A 20,196-nucleotide genomic window follows, 5' to 3' on the forward strand; every position below is an offset into this window, starting at 1 on the left:
CAATGAAAACTTGGACTCAGAATGTGAAAGCTGTTAGATTTTAGGAAGAAGGTTTAAATGAGACTGTTGGAAGAAGAACAATAAATATCACAGCTCAGGACATGGAATACTACAAAACATCTTCACTTCCTTGGAATCATAGGAATTAACTTTTTTTTTTTTTTTTTTTTTGCCTTACATGGAATACATTATCCTTCACTGGTGATCCATGAAAGCAAAAAACAAAAACAAAAACAAAAAGCCAAAAAACAAAACAAACAAACCTCACACACAAAACAACAACAACAAAAAAAACTAGTATGTAGATAGAGATACAGATACGATTTTTGTTTGTTTGTTTTTTAAGTCTGGGAGGAAAGAGAACAGCTAAGCTACTTGTGCTGAAAAACAGAGGGTCCCTTGGAGGACATCCATGACTCTTGACACAACTCTCATTTCCTGGGGTCGGTCACACTAGACAACAGAAAGGTGGCAAATGGCACATTATAGCAACTGTGATGGAGTCAGATGCTTTGACTTTTGGCAATTCCATAGCCGTGGCGAACACCACTGAATTCCGAGTCACCATAAAAATTACGGCCAAGCCTCCAGAGTTTACCAAGAATCAGAGGCAGTGCTATTTTCACTATTGTCTACCCTCTTCCTTCTCAAGCAGCTCAACTTGAGGAAAGAATCAGAGGAACTAAAGCAAGAAAATAATAGAGTGGAAAGTTGTGTGTATGTGGGGGGAGGATGTATGTGTGTGTGTGTGTGTGTACACATAGTATTTATATCTACCGACTGGCTTTCTCAGATTTCCTGCTTCAGGTTTCATACCTACCTTCAAGTAAGCCCGGAAGTGTCAAATCATAATTTTAGATAGGTTCCTATCCCCCAAAATGTACCAAATCCTAAAATATCCTTGCTTTAATACAACTTTTTAAACACTTTGAGTGGTTCTTTCCATGTTACACAGCAACTTGCCATATACATTTAACTCTCAAGTTTGATGATTTCCAAATTTCTTTTCACACCTGGCTTTTTGGCATAAGCTACAATGTCATACAACAAGAGTAAATGTGGCTGGTATTGTACAAGCTTTCAGTACCAATACATATAGTATAGAAATGCTGACTAGCCATAAACAGGACTACAGAAGCAATATGGCTGAAGAAGAGCATTCAGTAAAACAAGGGTTACATTAACCGGATGATGATTGAATGGGTGGATGTAAGGCAATTTCAAACAGCTTGCCAAAGAAAAGCCTCATTTTTCCATTTTCTGATACAGTATCTAATTTCTGGCTCCTCATTTCCTCCGTGATCTGATAATTATGAAATTCTAAATAAAGTGTCATCTTTCTTGCAACAAATCAATGAACAGAAAGCTCCCATCAGATGTTTCCTAAAGCTCCTGCTGATTATTTCCTGAATTCTATCCCACAAACCACACAGCAAGTTCTTTGAGAACAAGGAAGCCTCTCCACCCCATAACAAACACAGCTTCTTTCTGTGTGCATGGGGGTGTGTGTGTGCATTTAAAAAGAAGACTAAGAAGTGATATGCAATTGATAACGAGTTACCAAAAAAAAAAAAAAAACCCAACACCTTTTATTACCAATTTCAGATTGAAATTTAGCCCTTTCCAAACACTGTGGTACAAATATGAGAAAGAAAAATTCCTCCTCGTCATATATTTGTTCATAAAGATGCAGTAGCATTTGCATTCCTTATCGCAGATTTATACCAGCAACACCACCATCGCACAATTGTATTTTGGGCATCCCTCTCCCTCTCACGCAATTTGAAATAATGCCACCTTTATTCCTCAGGCAATCCTTATAATAATCTTGTAATACAAAGGTCGACTTGTGAAAATAAATTCTATGGGTTACTAAGGCTTCAGATGCACAAGTAAACCTAAATGTGTCTACTGATAAAGTAACATTATGGAGAAGTTTGTTTTAAACATTCTTCCAGCATACCAAAAATTATAGATATTCTCACTTCTGCAAAAAGCTCCCATCTTCTGCATTCTGTTTGTTTCAATTATTCAGGGCAACCCAGGCTGATAATTACAGAGTCCCCAGTTGCTGAGTAAAAGTGACGCTTAATTAGCCAGCAGGAAAGATCGATTAAGATCCAGCAGGGCATCTTGTGAGGTTGTCTCACATTTCTGGAGGGAATAGGTTCTGGCTGTGCCCTTCCAAAAGACAAAATTCCCTGCTTCTAAGGAGTTTCAGTGAGGTTTCTAATGTAGATGCTCAGATCAGTCAAGCACACAAATTAAATCCCAGTCATAACCCTAAAGATGTTCTCTCTTTTCCAAGAGTGCTTAGTCCAAACATTCCGAACCACGTTGCCATAGGGTTGAGAAAGCTTAAAATTACATTCAACTTATCCCCAATTCTCGTTCAGTTGCTGTAACTCAAGCAAAAAGTGGCCAGGAAATATATTATAAAAGAAAAATTTTATTTTATTTTTCTCTCCCTAGGAAGTATATGTATCTGCCAGATGCTCACATTCTAAAAGGCACAAATTAGGTCAGGACCTCTTATTTTAAAAAATCAGTGAGTATGATACTCCAAGCCAGTCTGAGACTAAAACATTCCAATATGGTCAAAGAATCAACTAAGTATGGTTCAAGCTTTCTATCAGGGAAGGAGTTGTGGAAGTAAATCAGAACCAAAAATTATAACAAAACTCAATTCTCTTGGGGAGCCTGGGTGGCTCAGTAGGTTAAAGCCTCTGCCTTTGGCTCAGGTCATGATCCCAGGATCCTGGGATCAAGCCCTGCATGGGGCTTTCTGCCTACTTGTGATCTCTGTCTGTTGAATAAATAAAATCTTAAAAAAAATACTTAAAAAAAATCAATTCTCTCTAACTGCCTAACATCTTCCCTTTGGTAGTTTGGACAAGAATAAATGTTTAGCTTTTCGCACATTTTGCAAAAACATTTAATAAAGATGAACATAACAATCTAAAGCTAAAAGCAGATTCATTATCATAAGATACATAATTATGAAAATGTTTTTATTTTGGTAAGCTAACTACACTAACCATGCCCTGCCTACCTCCAATTCAACTCGGTAAAAATTTATTAAGTCTCTGTCAAGGATAAAGAACTATGATAAGTGTGTCCTGCCTGGTTAATTGATACACTATGAAAGTAGATTTTACTGACTATGAATTCTTTCAAAGCTGACACGAAATGGACCCAGTTTATACAAACCTAGTTTTGACTTGCTGGAAGCCCCGTAGAATGTGGTCTCTGTGGTCCCTCGCAGTAGCACTAAGATTTTCATTCCGCAAACCTTCCCCCAAAAACTCCTCAGCATCTAAAAGAAAAAGAAAGTTGATCAACAGAAAAGAAGTATTAAGGGAGAAATAGGAAAATCTGAAGGATTAAGAAATGGGTATTATTTTCTGTTTAAAAATTTTAAAGTTGCAAAGCAATGTGAATGTACTTAATACCACAGAACTGCATATTTACTAATGGTTAAAACAATAAATTTTATGTTATGTATATTTTACCTTAATAAGAAATGAACAAAACTTTAAGTAGGACTCTAAGCAATGTCTTCTGATGATCCAAGACCTTGCTATAAATTTGGGATGCTAATGCACTTACTAATCACAAAAAATAACCATTTTCTAAACCATTTCAAAGAAACATGAAAATATTCATTATCTCTGATGGCAGAGGAGAGACTGTCAATCTCCTAACCCTATAAATATTACAAACCAGTCACAGAAGGTCACAGGCCAACAGAAGCGAGAAAGAAACACCAGTAAATAGAACTGAAATAAAAAATAGAGCTGAACTACAAAGTCAGGAACAAAAAGGGCAGGCATTCAAAGAAGAAAAATAATTGGCAAATGCATCATCAATGAAAATGACAATGCAACCAAGTGAAGGAACTCACATGGAAAAGAAAAATGTGTCCAAGAGAAGGAAACTGCAATTAATGTGAACATATATTATAAAATAGGGACATGATAGAAATATATAATATGAAACAAATCATGTTATGTTGAAAGAAGTGAGGGGCATCTAGATATTTTCAAAGGCAAAGCACATTGATAATGATTACAATTGCCAGAAACACCAGCTACATACTTTATTATGCAAAAAAGGGTTATTGTCCCTAAAAAGTATATAAATGACACAGTCAAAATTTCCCACCTCCAAAAGCAGTGCATACCATATACAACAGGGTCACATATGCTATCAAAATAATGTTATGAATTTATACAGTTGGGTTACATAAGCATGGTAAAAAATTTGTTTTACATTCATACCATTCAACACCACCAAAACAGCAACAACAACAAAACCCTAGATAACCAACACCAGTGCTTTTGATGAGGTATAAATTTCGAAAATTAACAATTTCACGGAAGACCACCATCAGCTTCCAAGACTTACATGGAAGTAATGTAGTCAAGAGACATTACTTAAAGGAACCCATTAAATGACAAATGCAAGAGACATGTATTGCATTTGTCATTTAATGGGTGCCTTTAAAATCCTCTGAAGGCTAAAGAATGAGGAGATGGGAAGTTGAATTAAAAGATAAAAATAAGGGTGCCTGGGTGGCTCAGTGGGTTAAGCCGCTGCCTTCAGCTCAGGTCGCGATCTCAGGGTCCTGGGATCGAGTCCCACATCGGGCTCTCTGCTCAGCAGGGAGCCTGCTTCCCTCCCTCTCTCTACCTGCCTCTCTGTCTACTTGTGATATCTCTCTGTCAAATAAATAAATAAAATCTTTAAAAAAAAAAAAGATAAAAATAAACGCTACCCAAAATTCAATGAATGCAACAATACACCTATAATAAAGGACAAGGGCCCCATGATCATCTCAGTAGAGGCAGAAAAAGCATTTGACAAAATTCAAGATAAAAAATACGCAGCAAACTAAGAATAGAAGGAAACTTACTCAGCCTGATAAAAAGCAGCTACAAGAAAATCCCATAGCTAACATCATACTTAATGGTCAAAGACTGATGCTTTCCCTTTCTTTCTAGCATCAGAAACAAAACAAGGATGTCTGCTCTCACCAGGTATACTCAACATGATGCTGGTGCTACCCAGGGCAATTGCACAAGAAAATGAAATTAAAATAGTCCAGATTAGAAAAGAAGAAGCGCAACTATCTCTACTTGCAGATTATACAATATTATATATAGAAAACCCACTAAAGGGGTTTTTAGGGACCCACTAAAAAACTACTAGAACTAATAAACAGATTCAGTAAGTTTGCAAAATACCAGATTAATATACAAAAACAACTATAGAGTAACAACGAACAAAACAAAAATGAAATTAGAAAAAGTCCACCTAAAATTGCATAATACAGAATTAAATATTAGAAATAAATTTAACAGAAGTGGCACAAGATTTAAACTCTAAAAATTGCAAAAAAAATTGTTGAAGGAAATTAAAGATCTAAATAAATGGAAAGACATCCATGTTCAAAGATGAAAAGACTTACTGTTGTTTGTTTGTTTTTTAAAGATTTTATTTATTCATTTGAGAGAGAAAGTGAGGGGGAGAAGGTCAGAGAGAGAAGCAGACTCTCTGTGGAGCTGGAAGCCTGATGTGGGACTCGATCCAGGACTCCAGGATCATGACCTGAGCCGAAGGTGGTCGCTTAACCAATTGAGTCACCCAGGCGCCCCAAGACTTAATATTGTTAAGATGGCAATATTCCCCAAATCAATCTAAAGATTTAATGGAATCTCTATAAAAAATCACAGTTGGCTTTTTTGCAGAAATTGATATACTAATCCTAAAAATCATTTGAAAATTCAAGGGACCCAGAATAGCCAGAACAATTTTGAAAATGAAAAACTCTGGAGGATTCACATTTTCTTTTTTTAAAGATTTAATTTATTTATTTGAGAGAGAATGGGGGGTAGAGAGTGAGAGAGAAAGAGCACAATTAGGGGGAGGCAGGGAGAGGGACAGGGGGAGAGGGAGAAACAGACCTCCACTGAGCAGGGAGCTCAATGTGGGACTTGATCCCAGGACTGTAGGATTATGACCTGAGCCAAAGGCAGACACTTAACCAACTGAGCCAACCAGGTGCCCCAGGATTCGTATTTTCTGATTTCAAAACTTACTACAAAATTACAGTAATCAAGACAATATAGTACCAGCATAAAGACAGATACATAAATCAAAGGAGTAAAATTGAAACTTCAGAAATAGGCCTTCACATTTATAGTCAATAAATTTTTGACAAGGATGCCCAGACAATTCAATAGGAAAAGAAATAGTTTTTTCAACAAATGTTCTAGAACTGCTGAATATCCTCATGCAAAACACTGAGGTTGGATCCCCACCTTACACAGCATACAAAAATTAATGCAACCTGGATCAAAGATCTAAATGTAAAATATGAAACTACAAAATTCTTAGAAGAGAACAAGCATAAATCCTTGTGACATTGGATTAGGTAATATTTCCAAAATTCGGTATCTTAGATGCAATGCTGAAAGAACAAGCAACAAAAGAAAAAAGAAATTGGACATCAAAAATTTAAAAACTATTGTGCTTCAAAGGATGTCAACAAGAAGTGAAAAGACATCCCATATGAGAAAATATTTGAAAATCATATAGCTGATGAGAGATTTATATGTAGAATATATAGAGAATGCTTACAACTCAACAATAAAAAGACAACCAATTCAATTTCAAAATGAGCAGAGGATCTGAACATTTACCTAAAGAGAATACACCAATGGCTAACAAGCATGTGAAAGAATGATCAACATCAATTGTCATCAGGAAAATCCAAACCCAAACCACAATGAGATGCACTTCACAGTGACTAGGATGACTATGGTCAAACATATGGACAAAAGTGAATGCTGTCAAGGGCCTTGGGTGGCTCAGTGGGTTAAGCCTCTGCCTTTGGCTCAGGTCATGGTCTCAGGGTCCTGGGATCGAGCCCCACGTCAGGCTCTCTGCTCAGCAGGGAGCCTGCTTGCCCCTCTCCCTCTGCCTGCCTCTCTGCCTACTTGTGATCTCTCTCTGTCAAAGAAATAAATAAAATCTTTTTTAAAAAATGAATGCTGTCAAAGATGTAGAAAAATTGGGACTCTCATATTTTGCTGTTGGGAATGTAAAATGGTGTCACTGCTTTGTGAAACAGTCTTAAAGTTCCTCAAAATGCTAAAGAGAGGGTTACCATATGACCCAGTAATTCCACTACTAGATATATACCCAAGAAAATGAAAACAAGTGTTCATAGCAGCATTATTCCTTTTTTTTAAAGATTTTATTTATTTATTTGAGAGAGAGAATGAGAGAGAGAACAAAAGGGGGGAGGGTCAGAGGGAGAAGTAGACTCTCACTGAGCAGGGAGCCCCATGCGGGACTCGATCCTGGGACTCCAGGATCAGGACCTGAGCCGAAGGCAGCTGCTTAACTGACTGAGCCATCCAGGCGCGCCATCAGCATTCTTCTTTTTTTTTTTTTTTTTAAAGATTTTATTTATTTATTTGACAGAGAGAGATCACAAGTAGGCAGAGAGGCAGGCAGAGAGAGGGAGGCAGAGAGAGGGAGAAGCAGGCTCCCTGCCAAGCAGAGAGCCCAATGCGGGGCTCGATCTCAGGACCCTGATATCATGACCTGGGCCGAAGGCAGAGGCTTAACCCACTGAGCCACTCAGGCGCCCCCATCAGCATTATTCTTAATAGCCCATATGTTCTTTCCCACTTGGGAAAGAACCCAAATAAATGTCCATCAACTGATGAATGGATAAATAAAATGTGATGTATCTATACAATGGAATATTATTCACCAATAAAAAGAAATGAAATGCTGATACATGCTACAATATAGGTGAATCTCTGAAATTGTTATGGTAAGTGAGAGAAACTAGCCACAAGGTCCAATTGATTATATAAATCAATTTACATGAAATATACAGAATAGGCAAATCTATAGAAACAGAAAGTAGATTAGTGGATGCCTACAGCTGCAGGAGGGAGGGGGGTTGGGGAGTGAAGGCTAAGGATTTCAAGTTTTCTCTTGAGATAATGAAAATGATCCAAAATTTGCTGTAGTGATAATTGCAAAACTCCGTGAATATACTAAAAGCCATGAATTGTACACTTTAAAGGGTAGGTTGCATGGTATATGAACTGTATCTCAATGAAGCTATTAAAACTGAAAGAAAGAAAGAAAGAAAGAAAAGAAAAGAATAGAAGGAAGGAAGGACAAACGAACAACAACTGTACATATCTTTCTGAACTTTCAAAATTGAAGGAAAATAAAAAAATAAAAAAAAAAAATTGAAGGAAAATGAAAACATCCCTCAAGGACTCAGACAAAAAAAATAATAAGTTGCCTACAAACAACAGAGTCAAAATGGCCTCTCCACAAAATAAGCATCAGAAGATGAAAGTTTTACAGAGTTTTAAAGGAAAAATTCTGTGTTTAAGAATAAAATCACAAACCATAAGTGACTCTTAATCTCACAAAACAAACTGAGGGTTGATGGGGGGAGGGGGGTTGGGAGACAGGGGGTGGGGGTTATGGACATTGGGGAAGGTATGTGCTATAGTGAGTGCTATGAAGTGTGTAAACCGGGCGATTCACAGACCTGTACCCCTGGGGATAAAAATATATGTTTATAAAAAATAAAATTAAAAAAAAAGAATAAAATCAGAACTTAATATTAAAAAGAGTAAACAAACCCCTCCACACCTAGACATTGAAAACACACTCCTACATATGTCATGGGTCAGAGAGGAAACACAAAACTACAATTACAACCTACCAAGAAGACAGACTGAATAAAATATTATATAACTGGCATTCAGCAAGACAGAAGAAAGATAAATTAAGGAGTCGATCCCATTTACAATTGCACCCAAAACCATAAGATACCAAGGAATAAACCTAACCAAAGAGGCAAAGAATCTGTACTCAGGAAACTATAAAGTACTCATGAAAGAGACTGAGGAAGACACAAAGAAATGGAAAAACATTACATGCTCATGGATTGGAAGAACAAATATTGTGAAAATGTCTATGCTACCTAAAACAATCTACACATTTAATGCAATCCCTATCAAAATACCATCAATTTTTTTCAAAGAAATGGAATAAATAATCCTAAAATTTATATGGAACCAGAAAAGACCCCAAATAGCCAGAGGAACGTTAAAAAAGAAAGCCAAAGTTGGTGGCATCACAATTCCAGACTTCAAACTCTATTACAAAGCTGTAATAATCAAGACAGTATGGTACTGGCACAAAAACAGATACATAGATCAAAGGAACAGAATAGAGAGCCCAGAAATAGACCTTCAACTTTATGGTCAACTAATCTTCAACAAAGCAGGAAAGAAGGTCCAATGGAAAAAATGTTTCCTCAACAAATGGTATTGGAAATATTGGACAGCCACATGCAGAAAAATGAAACTAGACCATTTCCTTACACCACACACAAAAATAGACTCAAAATGGATGAAACACAATGTCTCACATTGAGACAGGAATCCATCAAAATCCTTGAGGAGAACACAGGCAGTAACCTCTTCGACCTCAGCCACAGCAACTTCTTCTTAGAAACATTGCCAAAGGCAAGGGGAGCAAGGACAAAAATGAACTACTGGGACTTTATCAAGCTCAAAAGCTTTTGCACAGCAAAGGAAACAGTCAACAAAACCAAAAGAACTGACAGAATGGGAGAAGATATTCACAAATGATGTATCAAATAAAGGGCTAGTATCCAAAAATCTATAAAGAACTTATCACACTCAACACCCAAAGAACAAATAAACCAATCAAGAAATGGGCAGAAGACATAACAGACATTTCTGCAAAGACATCCAGATGGCCAATAGACACATGAAAAAGTACTCAACAGCACTTGGCATCAGGGAAATACAAATCAAAACCACAAGGAGATACCACCTCACATCAGTCAGAATGGGTAAAATTAACAAGTCAGGAAATGACAGATGCTGGCGAGGATCAGAGAAAGAAGAACCCTCCTACACTGTTGGTGGGAATGCAAGCTGGTGCAGCCACTCTGGAAAACAGTATGGAGGTTCCTCAAAAAATTGAAAATAGAGCTACCCAATGACTCAGCAATCGCACTACTGGGCATATACCTAAAGATAAAAATGTAGTGATCCGAAGGGGCACGGCACCCGAATATTTAGAGCAGCAATGTCCACAATAGCCAAACTATGGAAAGAATCTAGATGTCCATCAGTAGATGAATGGATAAAGATGATGTGGTATATATATATAATGGAATACTATGCAGCCATCAAAAAATTGAAATCTTGCCATTTGCAACAACATGGATGAAACTAGAGGGTATTATGCTGAGTGAAATAAGTCAATCAGAGAAAGAATTATATGATCTTTCTGATATGAGGAATTTGAGAGGCAGGGCGGGGGGTTGGGGGGTTAGGGAAGGAAAAAATAAAACAAGATGGGATCAGGATGGAGACAAATCATAAGAGACTCTTAATCTCAGGAAACAAACTGAGGGTTGCTGGGGGGTGGGGGAGTAGGAATAGGGTGGCTGGGTTATAGACATTGGGGAGGGTATGTGCTATGGTGTGTGTTACGAAATGTGTAAACCTAATGATTCACACACCTGTACCCCTGGGGCAAATAATATGTTAATAAAAATAATTTTTTTTAAAAGATTTTGTTTATTTATTTGACAGAGATCACAAGCAGGCAGAGAGGCAGGCAGAGAGAGAGGAGGAAGCAGGCTCCTTGCTGAGCAGAGAGCCCGACGCGGGGCTTGATCCCAGGACCCTGAGATCATGACCTGAGCCGAAGGCAGCGGCTCAACCCACTGAGCCACCCAGGCGCCCCAATAAAAATAATTTTTAAAAAAAGTTATGACCAGCATTGTGCTGACAAATTCACAGACTTAAGTGTTTCCAGTATTAAATAAGATTAAAAACACCAAACTCAAGAAATCAGAAAAGAGCAATAAAACAAGCCTATGGAAAATAGGAAGATGGAAACAATAAAGATAAAAGCAGAATTAATAAATCAGAAGAGTGGCTAACAGTGCTCTATGGAGTCACAACCCTCTGATAAGGAAGAGAAAGAGCAGGTCAAGTGAAAGGGACTCTGGGAAACTCCCTTCCTCCCCTATGCCTTAATCACAAGCCCTTGGCTTTTATCTATCTATTTATATACTGTGATTTCATGTGAGACGTTAATTTTGAAAAAGGTTCCATTGTACAACTTAGTGGTTAAAAACCACTGACCTTAAAAGCAATGAAAGAAAAAGTATAAATGCTAAATAAGCGTTTAACAGGCAAGTTTTCAGAGGTGAGGGGGAAATCCAATAAGTTGATAAAGTATTAGCATATATAATCAAGGAAAAGGGAAAGAAAGCACAAATATACAGAACTGAAGCAGAATAAAAGGCAGCAACAACAAATACAGGAATCCTAATAAGATAATGAAACATTTCATAAAGTTGGTGAGATTTCAAGTTATTTTAATTTTCTTCTTCGTGCTTTTATATAATCTGCATCTTATTATATTGGGTATCATTTTTCCCCTTAGAAAGTTTATTTTCAAAAATAAGGGCCTATGTAAACAAAATAAAATGCCAATGTAAATAAATTTGAAAGCCGCCATGAAACAATTGCCAAGAAAAATGTAGATTTCTAAAACTGATATGAGAAATAGAAAACCTGAATCCTGAAAAAGCTAATAACTAGGGAAAAGAAGAAAAGTTAGTCAAATTGTAAAAAAAAAAAAAAACAAAAAACAGTTCAGATTCATATAGTTGTATGGATATCTTTCAAACTTTTAAATAATAAATCATTCTCATTCAACATAAACTATCCCAGTGCACAGAAGAGAATGCTTCTTGGGATGCCTGAGTGGCTCAGATAGTTATGCGTCTGTCTTCAGCTCAGGTCATGGTCCCAGGGTCCTGGGATCGAGTCCCACATTGGGGGTCCCTGCTCAGTGGGGAGCCTGCTTCTTCCTCTGGTTGCCACTCCCCTGCTTGTGCTCTCTCTGACAAATAAATAAATAAAATCTAAAAAAAAAAAAAAAAAAAGAAGAGAATGTTTCTTTAATCATTTGCTATAAGCCAGCATAACCCTAGGTCTAAAAGGGCATAAAAAAGGAATCAGTTTAAAGTTAATATAGAGGGACACCTGGGTGGCTCTGTCATTAAGCGTCTGCCTTCAGCTCAAGTCATGATCCCAGAATTCTGGGATCGAGCCCCACATCAGGCTCCCTACTCCACGGGAGGCCACTTCTCCCTCTCCTACCCGCCCCCCAACCCCCGTCTGTGTTCCCTCTCTCACTGCATCTCCCTCTATCAAATAAGTGAATAAAATCTTTTAAAAAAATAAAGTTAACATAGATACAAAAATCCTAAGTAAAGTACTAATAAGTCAGACTTAGCAGTACATTAAAATATAACATGAAATGTATCTTGGGAATTTAAAGTTGTTTGAATATTATTGATGTATTATATATTTATTTAGTAGTTTAAAAAAGAGATCTAGGTTCGTTCCCCGTACAGGCCACCAAAAAAAAAAAAAAAAAAAAAAAGAGATCTATACAAGCAGGTTGATAAATGGCAAAAACCTCGCCTGATGATATTTATTATCTATTTGTGACAGAACTGTATGAAATAGAAGTAAAAGAATACCTACTTTATATATATATATGTGTATATATATATGTGTGTATATATATATATATATATATATATATATGACATTTATGCCTGAAAAACCAAAGTCATTATCATTAAAGAACAAGATTGGGGGACGCCTGGGTGGCTCAGTTGGTTAAGCAGCTGCCTTTGGCTCAGGTCATGATCCCAGCGTCCTGGGATCGAGTCCCACATCGGGCTCCTTGCTCAGCAGGGAGCCTACTTCTCCCTATGCCTCTGCCTGCCATTCTGTCTGCCTGTGCTTGCTCTCTCTCCCTCTCTCTCTGACAAATAAAATCTTTAAAAAAAAAAAAAAAAAAAAGAACAAGATTGGTTTGTCAGCTATTCCCACTACTAATTAGTATTGTTCTGGAGAAAAAGAAGCTGAAGAAGGAAAAAAATTATCATTATGTCCAGATATTATAACCAAATGTACACAACCTTAAAACTATGAACTTGAAAAGTTTTAGGAATTTTAAGAATTTGGTAGGGTAGCCAGAAGGTAAATATTTTAAAAATCAGTAGCTTTTTGGGGTGCCTGGGTGGCTCAGTGGATTAAAGCCTCTGTTTTCCAGCCTGCATTGGGCTCTCTGCTCAGCAGGGAGCCTGCTTCCCTTCCTCTCTCTCTCTGCCTGCCTTTCTGCCTACTTGTGATCTCTGTCTGTCAAATAAATAAACTAAATCTTTTTAAAAACAATCAGTAGCTTTTTAGGTATAATAGAATAACTTGTGTTGGACTAACTTTTGTACAGATAGGAACTGTCCACAAAATATTTAAAAACAACAATTTCAAGGCACCAAACAGTAGCCAAAAGCAGTCAGAAATTTAAAGGTTTGATCCCTGAAAGAAAGGAACTGCAGAGTGAAACTTGCATTTTTATAGCTTTTCATCTAAGGGTACAACCAGACCTTGTAAGGTGGAGTAGCTGAGAAGTAATGTCAGGCAAAGCTTAGTGGAATGTGGGACAACACCAAATGCCATTACTTAGATTTATTTGGTGTCCCAGAAGAGCAGAAAGAGAATGGGTCCAAAAAAAAAAAAAAAAAAAAAAATTAAGAAGAAAAAATAGCTAAAAATTTCCCAAGTTTGGTAAAAAAATGTCAATTTACATATTCAAGAAGCTCAGCAGACATCAAATAAGATAAATACAAAGAAAACTAAATATAGGTACATTACAGTCATACTGCTGAAAACAAAAGATAAAGAGAAAAATTTCAAAGAAGACAGAGAAAATAACCCATTATATATAGGAGAATAAGAATAGGAATAAGAGTGACTTTTCATCAAAAATAATGGAGGCCAGAAGACACTGGAATTACACCTTTAAAGTGCTGAAAAGAGAAAGAAAAATAATAAAATCAAATCAAACCCGTCAATCTGGAATTCTATATCCAGTGACAGCAGTCATCACAATGTGAAGGCAAAATAAAGACATTTTCCAGATAAATAAAAAATAAAAAAGGAGAAAATTTTTTGCTAGGAAAATTGCACTAAAAGTAATCTAAAAGAAATTCATTGAGATGAAGGACATAGGCACCAGTGGGAAACTCAGATCAACAGGAGCACCAAAATGTTAAGTATGTGAGTATATATAAAACATTATCACCTTTTTCCCCTTCTTCTTAATTTCTTCAAAAGAAAACTGGCAATTTAAAGCACAAATACTACCTTTTGTAGTTTATAACATATGTACTTGTAAGATATGTGGCAACAATAGAACAGAGGATGGGGAGGTGGATAAATGGAAGCCATTTAGTGGTATAATATTAACTCTAAGTGGACCTTGACAAGTTTAGGATATTGTAATCACTGGATCAAATGTAACAAACAAAAGAAAGAGGTACAGATTTTAAAAATAGAGAAATTGGAATACTAAAAAGCATCTGATTAATTTTTAACAAGGCAATTGTAACCCAAAAATGTGGCAATTAGAAAAAGTATGGTAGACCCTAAATCCATTCATTACAATAATTATATTAGATGTAAATGAACTAAACACTTTAATCAAAAAGCAGAGAATGTCTGGGGTATCTGGGTGGCTCAGTCAGTTAAGTGTCAGACTCTTGATCTCAGGGTCTTGAGTTCAAGCCCTACACTGGGCTCCACATGCCCAGTGTGGAACCTAATTAAAAAAAAAAGAGAGGGGCGCCTGGGTGGCTCAGTGGGTTAAAGCCTCTGCCTTCAGCTCAGGTCATGATCCCAGGGTCCTGGGATCGAGCCCCACATCGGGCTCTCTGCTCAGCGGGGAGCCTGCTTCCTCCGCTCTCTCTGCCTGCCTCTCTGCCTACTTGTGATCTCTGTCTGTGAAATAAATAAAATCTAAAAAAAAAAAAAAAGAGAGAGAGAGATGTTTGACTGAGTAAAATGCATTATATTCTGTCTATGAGAAACATACTTCAAATATAAAGCCACAAATGACTGAAAAGAATGGAAGTGACAAAGAAGCAAACAGCTAGCATAAGGATGGCTATTTTAATTTCAGACAAAGTAGACTTCAAGAACAAGAGTATTACCAGGGATAAAGAAGGATATTCATTTTCCTTAAGGGCCAAGTCATAAGGAAGATATAATCATAGATGTATACACACATAACAACAGAATTACAGAATACTTGAGGAAAACTTCTACAGGACAAAAGTGAGGAAAATATATGTCTACAATCATAGCTGGGGATTCTACCACCACTTCTTTCAGAAACGAAAACAACAACTAGACAAATAATCACTAAGGAGATAGAGAACCTGAACAACACTATAAACCACTTTGACCTAATTGACATCCATAGGATGAAATATCCAACAACTGCAGAATATACCTTTTTTAAAATTTTTATTTATTTTTTATAATACAATTTTAAGGGAAATATACTTTTATTTTATTTTTATTTTTTAAAGATTTTATTTATTTATTTGACAGAGAGACACACAGTAAGAGAGGGAACACAAGCAGGGAGAGTGGGATAGGGAGAAGCAGGCTTCCTGCCGAGCAGACAGCCTGATGGAGGGCCTGATCCCAGGACCCTGGGATCATGACCTGAGCTGAAGGCAGCCGCTCAATGACTGAGCCACACAGGTGCCCCAAAATATATCTTTTTTTAAATGCACAAGGAATGCTCACCAAAATGTACCTTATTCTGGGCCATAAAATAAGTCTTAATAAATGCCAAAAGTCTAAAACCTTACAGAATATGTTCTTCGACACAAAAGAGTTAAGTTAAAAATTAGTAAAAATGAGATATCTAAAAAGCCTCAACAATCTGAAATAATATAAACCAAAGAAGAAATAGCCTTTTTAAAATAAACTGAATATTTCAAACTGAATGACTATAAAATACAACATAAATTTATAAGATTTATAGATTCTTGTGCTTCAGGGAAATGTATAGTTTTAAATGTTCATGATAGAGAAGAAGGACATTTTAAAATCAATGGTCTAATTTTCCACCTTAAGAAAATAGAAAAATAGGGCCACCTGGGTGGCTCAGTGGGTTAAGCCTCTGCCTTCAGCTCAGGTCCTGATCTCAGGGTCCTGTGATCGAGCCCCGAATTGGGCTCTCTGCTCAGCTATCTATCTGATATCTATCTATCTATCTATCTATCTATCTATCTATCTATCTATCTCTGCCTGCCTCTCTGCTACTTGTGATCTCTATCTGTCAAATAAAGAAACAAAATCTTTAAAAAAAATAGAAAAATAAAAGTAGATTAATAGGGGCGCCTGGGTGGCTCAGTGGGTTAAGCCGCTGCCTTCGGCTCAGGTCATGATCCCAGGTCCTGGGTTCGAGCCCCACATCGGGCTTTCTGCTCAGCGGGGAGCCTGCTTCCTCCTCTCTCTCTGCCTGCCTCTCTGCTTACTTGTGATTTCTCTCTGTCAAATAAATAAATAAAATCTTTAAAAAAAAAAAGATTAATAAAAGTAGATAAAAATAAAAAAAAATAAAAGTAGATTAAATCCCAAGTAGAAAAAAGAAAATAATAAAGATAAGGGCAGAAATCAGAGCACCTGGGTGGCTCAGTGGGTTAAGCCTCTGCCTTCGGCTCAGGTCATGATCTCGGGGTCCTGGGATTGAGCCCCGCATCAGGCTCTCTGCTCAGCAGGAAACCTGCTTCCTCCTTTCTCTCTGCCTGCCTCTCTGCCTACTTGTGATCTCTGTTTGTCAAATGAATAAAATCTTTAAAAAAAAAAAAGATAAGGGCAGAAATCAATTTTTTTGTTGTTGTTTGTTGGTTGTTTTTTTAAAAGACCAATAGATTTGATGAACCCCTAACAGGTTTATCAAGATCCATCAAGGGAAAAAAAGGGAAACACAAATTACCAATATTGGGAATGAAGAAGGGATATTAAGAAAAAAACTCACAGAATTTAAAATAATAATAAGGGAATATTATCAACACCCTTTTCCAATAAATTTGACAATTTAGATTAAACTGACAAACTTCTTGAAAAGCACAATTTACCAAAAGGTATACAAGATGAAATACAAAATCCAAATAGCCCTGTATCTATAAAAGAAATTGAATGCATAGTTTTAAAAAGCCTTTTCAGGGGACGCCTGGGTGGCTCAGTTGGTTGGACGACTGCCTTCGGCTCAGGTCATGATCCTGGAGTCCTGGGATCGAGTCCCGCATCGGGCTCCCAGCTCCACGGGGAGTCTGCTTCTCTCTCTGACCTTCTCCTCGCTCATGCTCTCTCTCACTGTCTCTCTCTCAAATAAATAAATAAAATCTTTAAAAAAAAAAAAAAGCCTTTTCAGAAAGAAAAGTCAGGTCCAGATGATTTCACCAGTTAATTCTATCAAACATTTAAGGTAGAAATAATACCAATCTTACACAAACTCATAGGGTGAACACGTCCCAGTTCATTTTATAAAACCAGCATAACTCTGATACCTAAACTTGCTAAAGATATTAAGAGAAGAAAATTACAGGTCAGTGTATAATACATTCACCTTTCAGTTCAGAAGGTAATGCTATTCACAGTGAATGTGATCTAAACACACTACTCACCACTGAACAGGAAAGAGAATATTTTTTTAAGATTTTACTTATTTATTTGATAGATATTACAAGTAGGCAGAGAGGCAGGCAGAGAGAGAGAATTGGGGGAAGCAGGCTCCCTGTTGAGCAGAGAGCTGGATGTAGGGCTCGATCCCAGGACCCTGAGATCATGACCTGAGCCAAAGGCAGAGGCTTAACCCACTGAGCCACCCAGGGGCCTCAGGAAAGAGGATTTAAATGTCCCTCAGTATATTACCTCCCTCATTTAACCAAGCTTACCACTCTATCCAATGGGTTTTCTGTTAAGTGATCCACCTCTTTTTTTTTTCTTTAATATTTTCTTTATTTTTTTGAGGCGAGGGAGCAGGGGCAAGGGAGAGGGAGAAGCAGGATCCCTGCTGAGCAAGGAGCCCAACATGGGCCTGGATCCCAGGACTTCAGGATCATGACCTGAGCAAAAGGCAAGATGCTTACCCAACTGAGCCACCAAGCACCCATGATCAACCTCTTTAAAACAAAATCATTTCTAAAATATAAATATCATATCACGGGCGCCTGGGTGGCTCAGTGGGTTAAAGCCTCTGCCTTCAGCTCAGGTCATGATCCCGGGGTCCTGGGATCGAGCCCCGCATCGGGCTCTCTGCTCAGCGGGGAGCCTGCTTCTCCCTCTCTCTCTCTGCCTGCTCTCTGCCTACTTGTGATCTCTCTCTCTGTCAAATAAATAAATAAAAATCTTTAAAAAGATTATTTAAATATCATATCACACCACAACAGGAGACACTGGCCTCTCTATGAAGCAGATACTACTGTCCCATTTTCTGAATGAGAAAACAAAGGTTAAAAATACTTGCTTCTGGGGCACCTGGGTGGATCAGTTGGTTAAGTGTCTGCCCTTGGTTTAGGTCATGATCCCAGAGTCCTGGGATTGAGCCCCATGCCGGGCTCCCTGCTCAGTGGGAAGCCTACTTCTCTCTCTCTGGCTCCCCCTGCTTGTGCTCTCTCTCTCTGTCAAATAAATAAATAAAATGTTTTTTTAAAAACGGCTCTTAGTTTCCATACCTAACGAGTGGCTCAGCCAAGATATGAACCCAAGCAGTCTGGCTCCAAAGACTGAGCTCTTAATCATGATTGTGCTGCTCCTCCCAATATATTAATGTGGTAACATAATTACAGTAAATAAATTATGGCACATCCATATATAAATACCATGCAACCATTAAAGTATTCAGATAGATCGATAGAGGGAAACAAAAAAAAAGAGAGATTGCTCAGACTTTAGAAAACAACACAAACATATTTTACCTTTCTGTCTAATAAAAAAGGTATTGCTGGGGTACTTGGGTGGCTCAGTCAGTTAAGTGCCCAGCCCTCGATTTCAACTCAGGTCATGGTCTCAGGGTCATAAGATCGAGCACCATGTGGGGTTCTATGGTCAGCAAGGAGTCTGCCTGGGAGTCTCTCTCTCTCTCCCTCTCCCACCTATTCTCTTTTTCTCTCTAAAATAAATAAATAAATAAATTCTTAAACAATAAATATAAATAAATAAATAAATAAATAAAATATTTATAAATAACTATTTATTTTTAGAAACAAATATTAACATTTAAACAAATATTAATATTTATAAACAAATGTTAATATTTGTTTATAAATAAATTAAATAAAATTTTCACTGTAGAAAATTTGGAAAATATAAAAATTGACATAAGGAAGAAAACTTCAATTACTTGTAATTCTACCATTCTTGCAGTTTTTTTCTCTGCTAACATGACCTTTTCATCTTCATTTACAAAAATAAGACATCAAATATTCTGAGTTTTTTTTTTTAAGATTTTATTTATTTATTTGACAGAGAGAGAGATCACAAGTAGACAGAGAGGCAGGCAGAGAGAGAGAGAGAGGGAAGCAGGCTCCCTGCTGAGCAGAGAGCCCGATGCGGGACTCGATCCCAGGACCCTGAGATCATGACCTGAGCCGAAGGCAGCGGCCCAACCCATTGAGCCACCCAGGCGCCCTATTCTGAGGTTTTTATATTCAACATTGGTTATTGGTTATATTATAGATCCATATAATGAAATATTATATAGCCATGTAAGCATAATACTCATGAAATTTTAAGGAATTCAGAAAATTCTCACAGTATATTTTTAACACAATACTGAAAAAAAAAAGGAGGAAATGGAGGAAGAAAAAGAGAAAGAAAACTGGAGGACTGACTTTACTCAATTTCAAGACTTGCTATAATGCTGTAGTGATCAAGACAGAGAACTTTGTTGGAAGACAGGACACATAGATCAATGGAACAGAACAGAGAGCCTAGAAATAGACCCACACATAGTCAACTGATCTTTGATAAAGGCATAAAGGCAATTCAATGGAGAGAGGATAGTCTTAACAAATGGTGCTGGAACAACGGGATATCCATTTGTAAAAAAAAAGAGGGAGGGCACCTGGGTGGCTCAGTGGATTAAAGCCTGTGCCTTCAGCTCAGGTCATGATCCCAAGGGTCCTGGGATTGAGCCCCACATCAGGCTCTCTGCTCA

The 20,196-nt window shown here is 37.3% G+C and overlaps 1 protein-coding gene across 1 annotated transcript in view; it reads right to left on the reverse strand.

The window, feature by feature from the left end:
- Window positions 1-20,196, reverse strand: part of SKAP1 (src kinase associated phosphoprotein 1) — a 285,865-nt gene that overhangs the window by 246,781 nt on the left and 18,888 nt on the right. Inside the window, 1 exon segment of the mRNA XM_047706864.1 lies at window positions 3,211-3,316. Coding sequence (XP_047562820.1) covers window positions 3,211-3,316 — 106 coding nt within the window.

Source organism: Lutra lutra, chromosome 16, assembly GCF_902655055.1.
Source record: "Lutra lutra chromosome 16, mLutLut1.2, whole genome shotgun sequence".
In the NCBI taxonomy this organism is placed as follows: domain Eukaryota; kingdom Metazoa; phylum Chordata; class Mammalia; order Carnivora; family Mustelidae; genus Lutra; species Lutra lutra.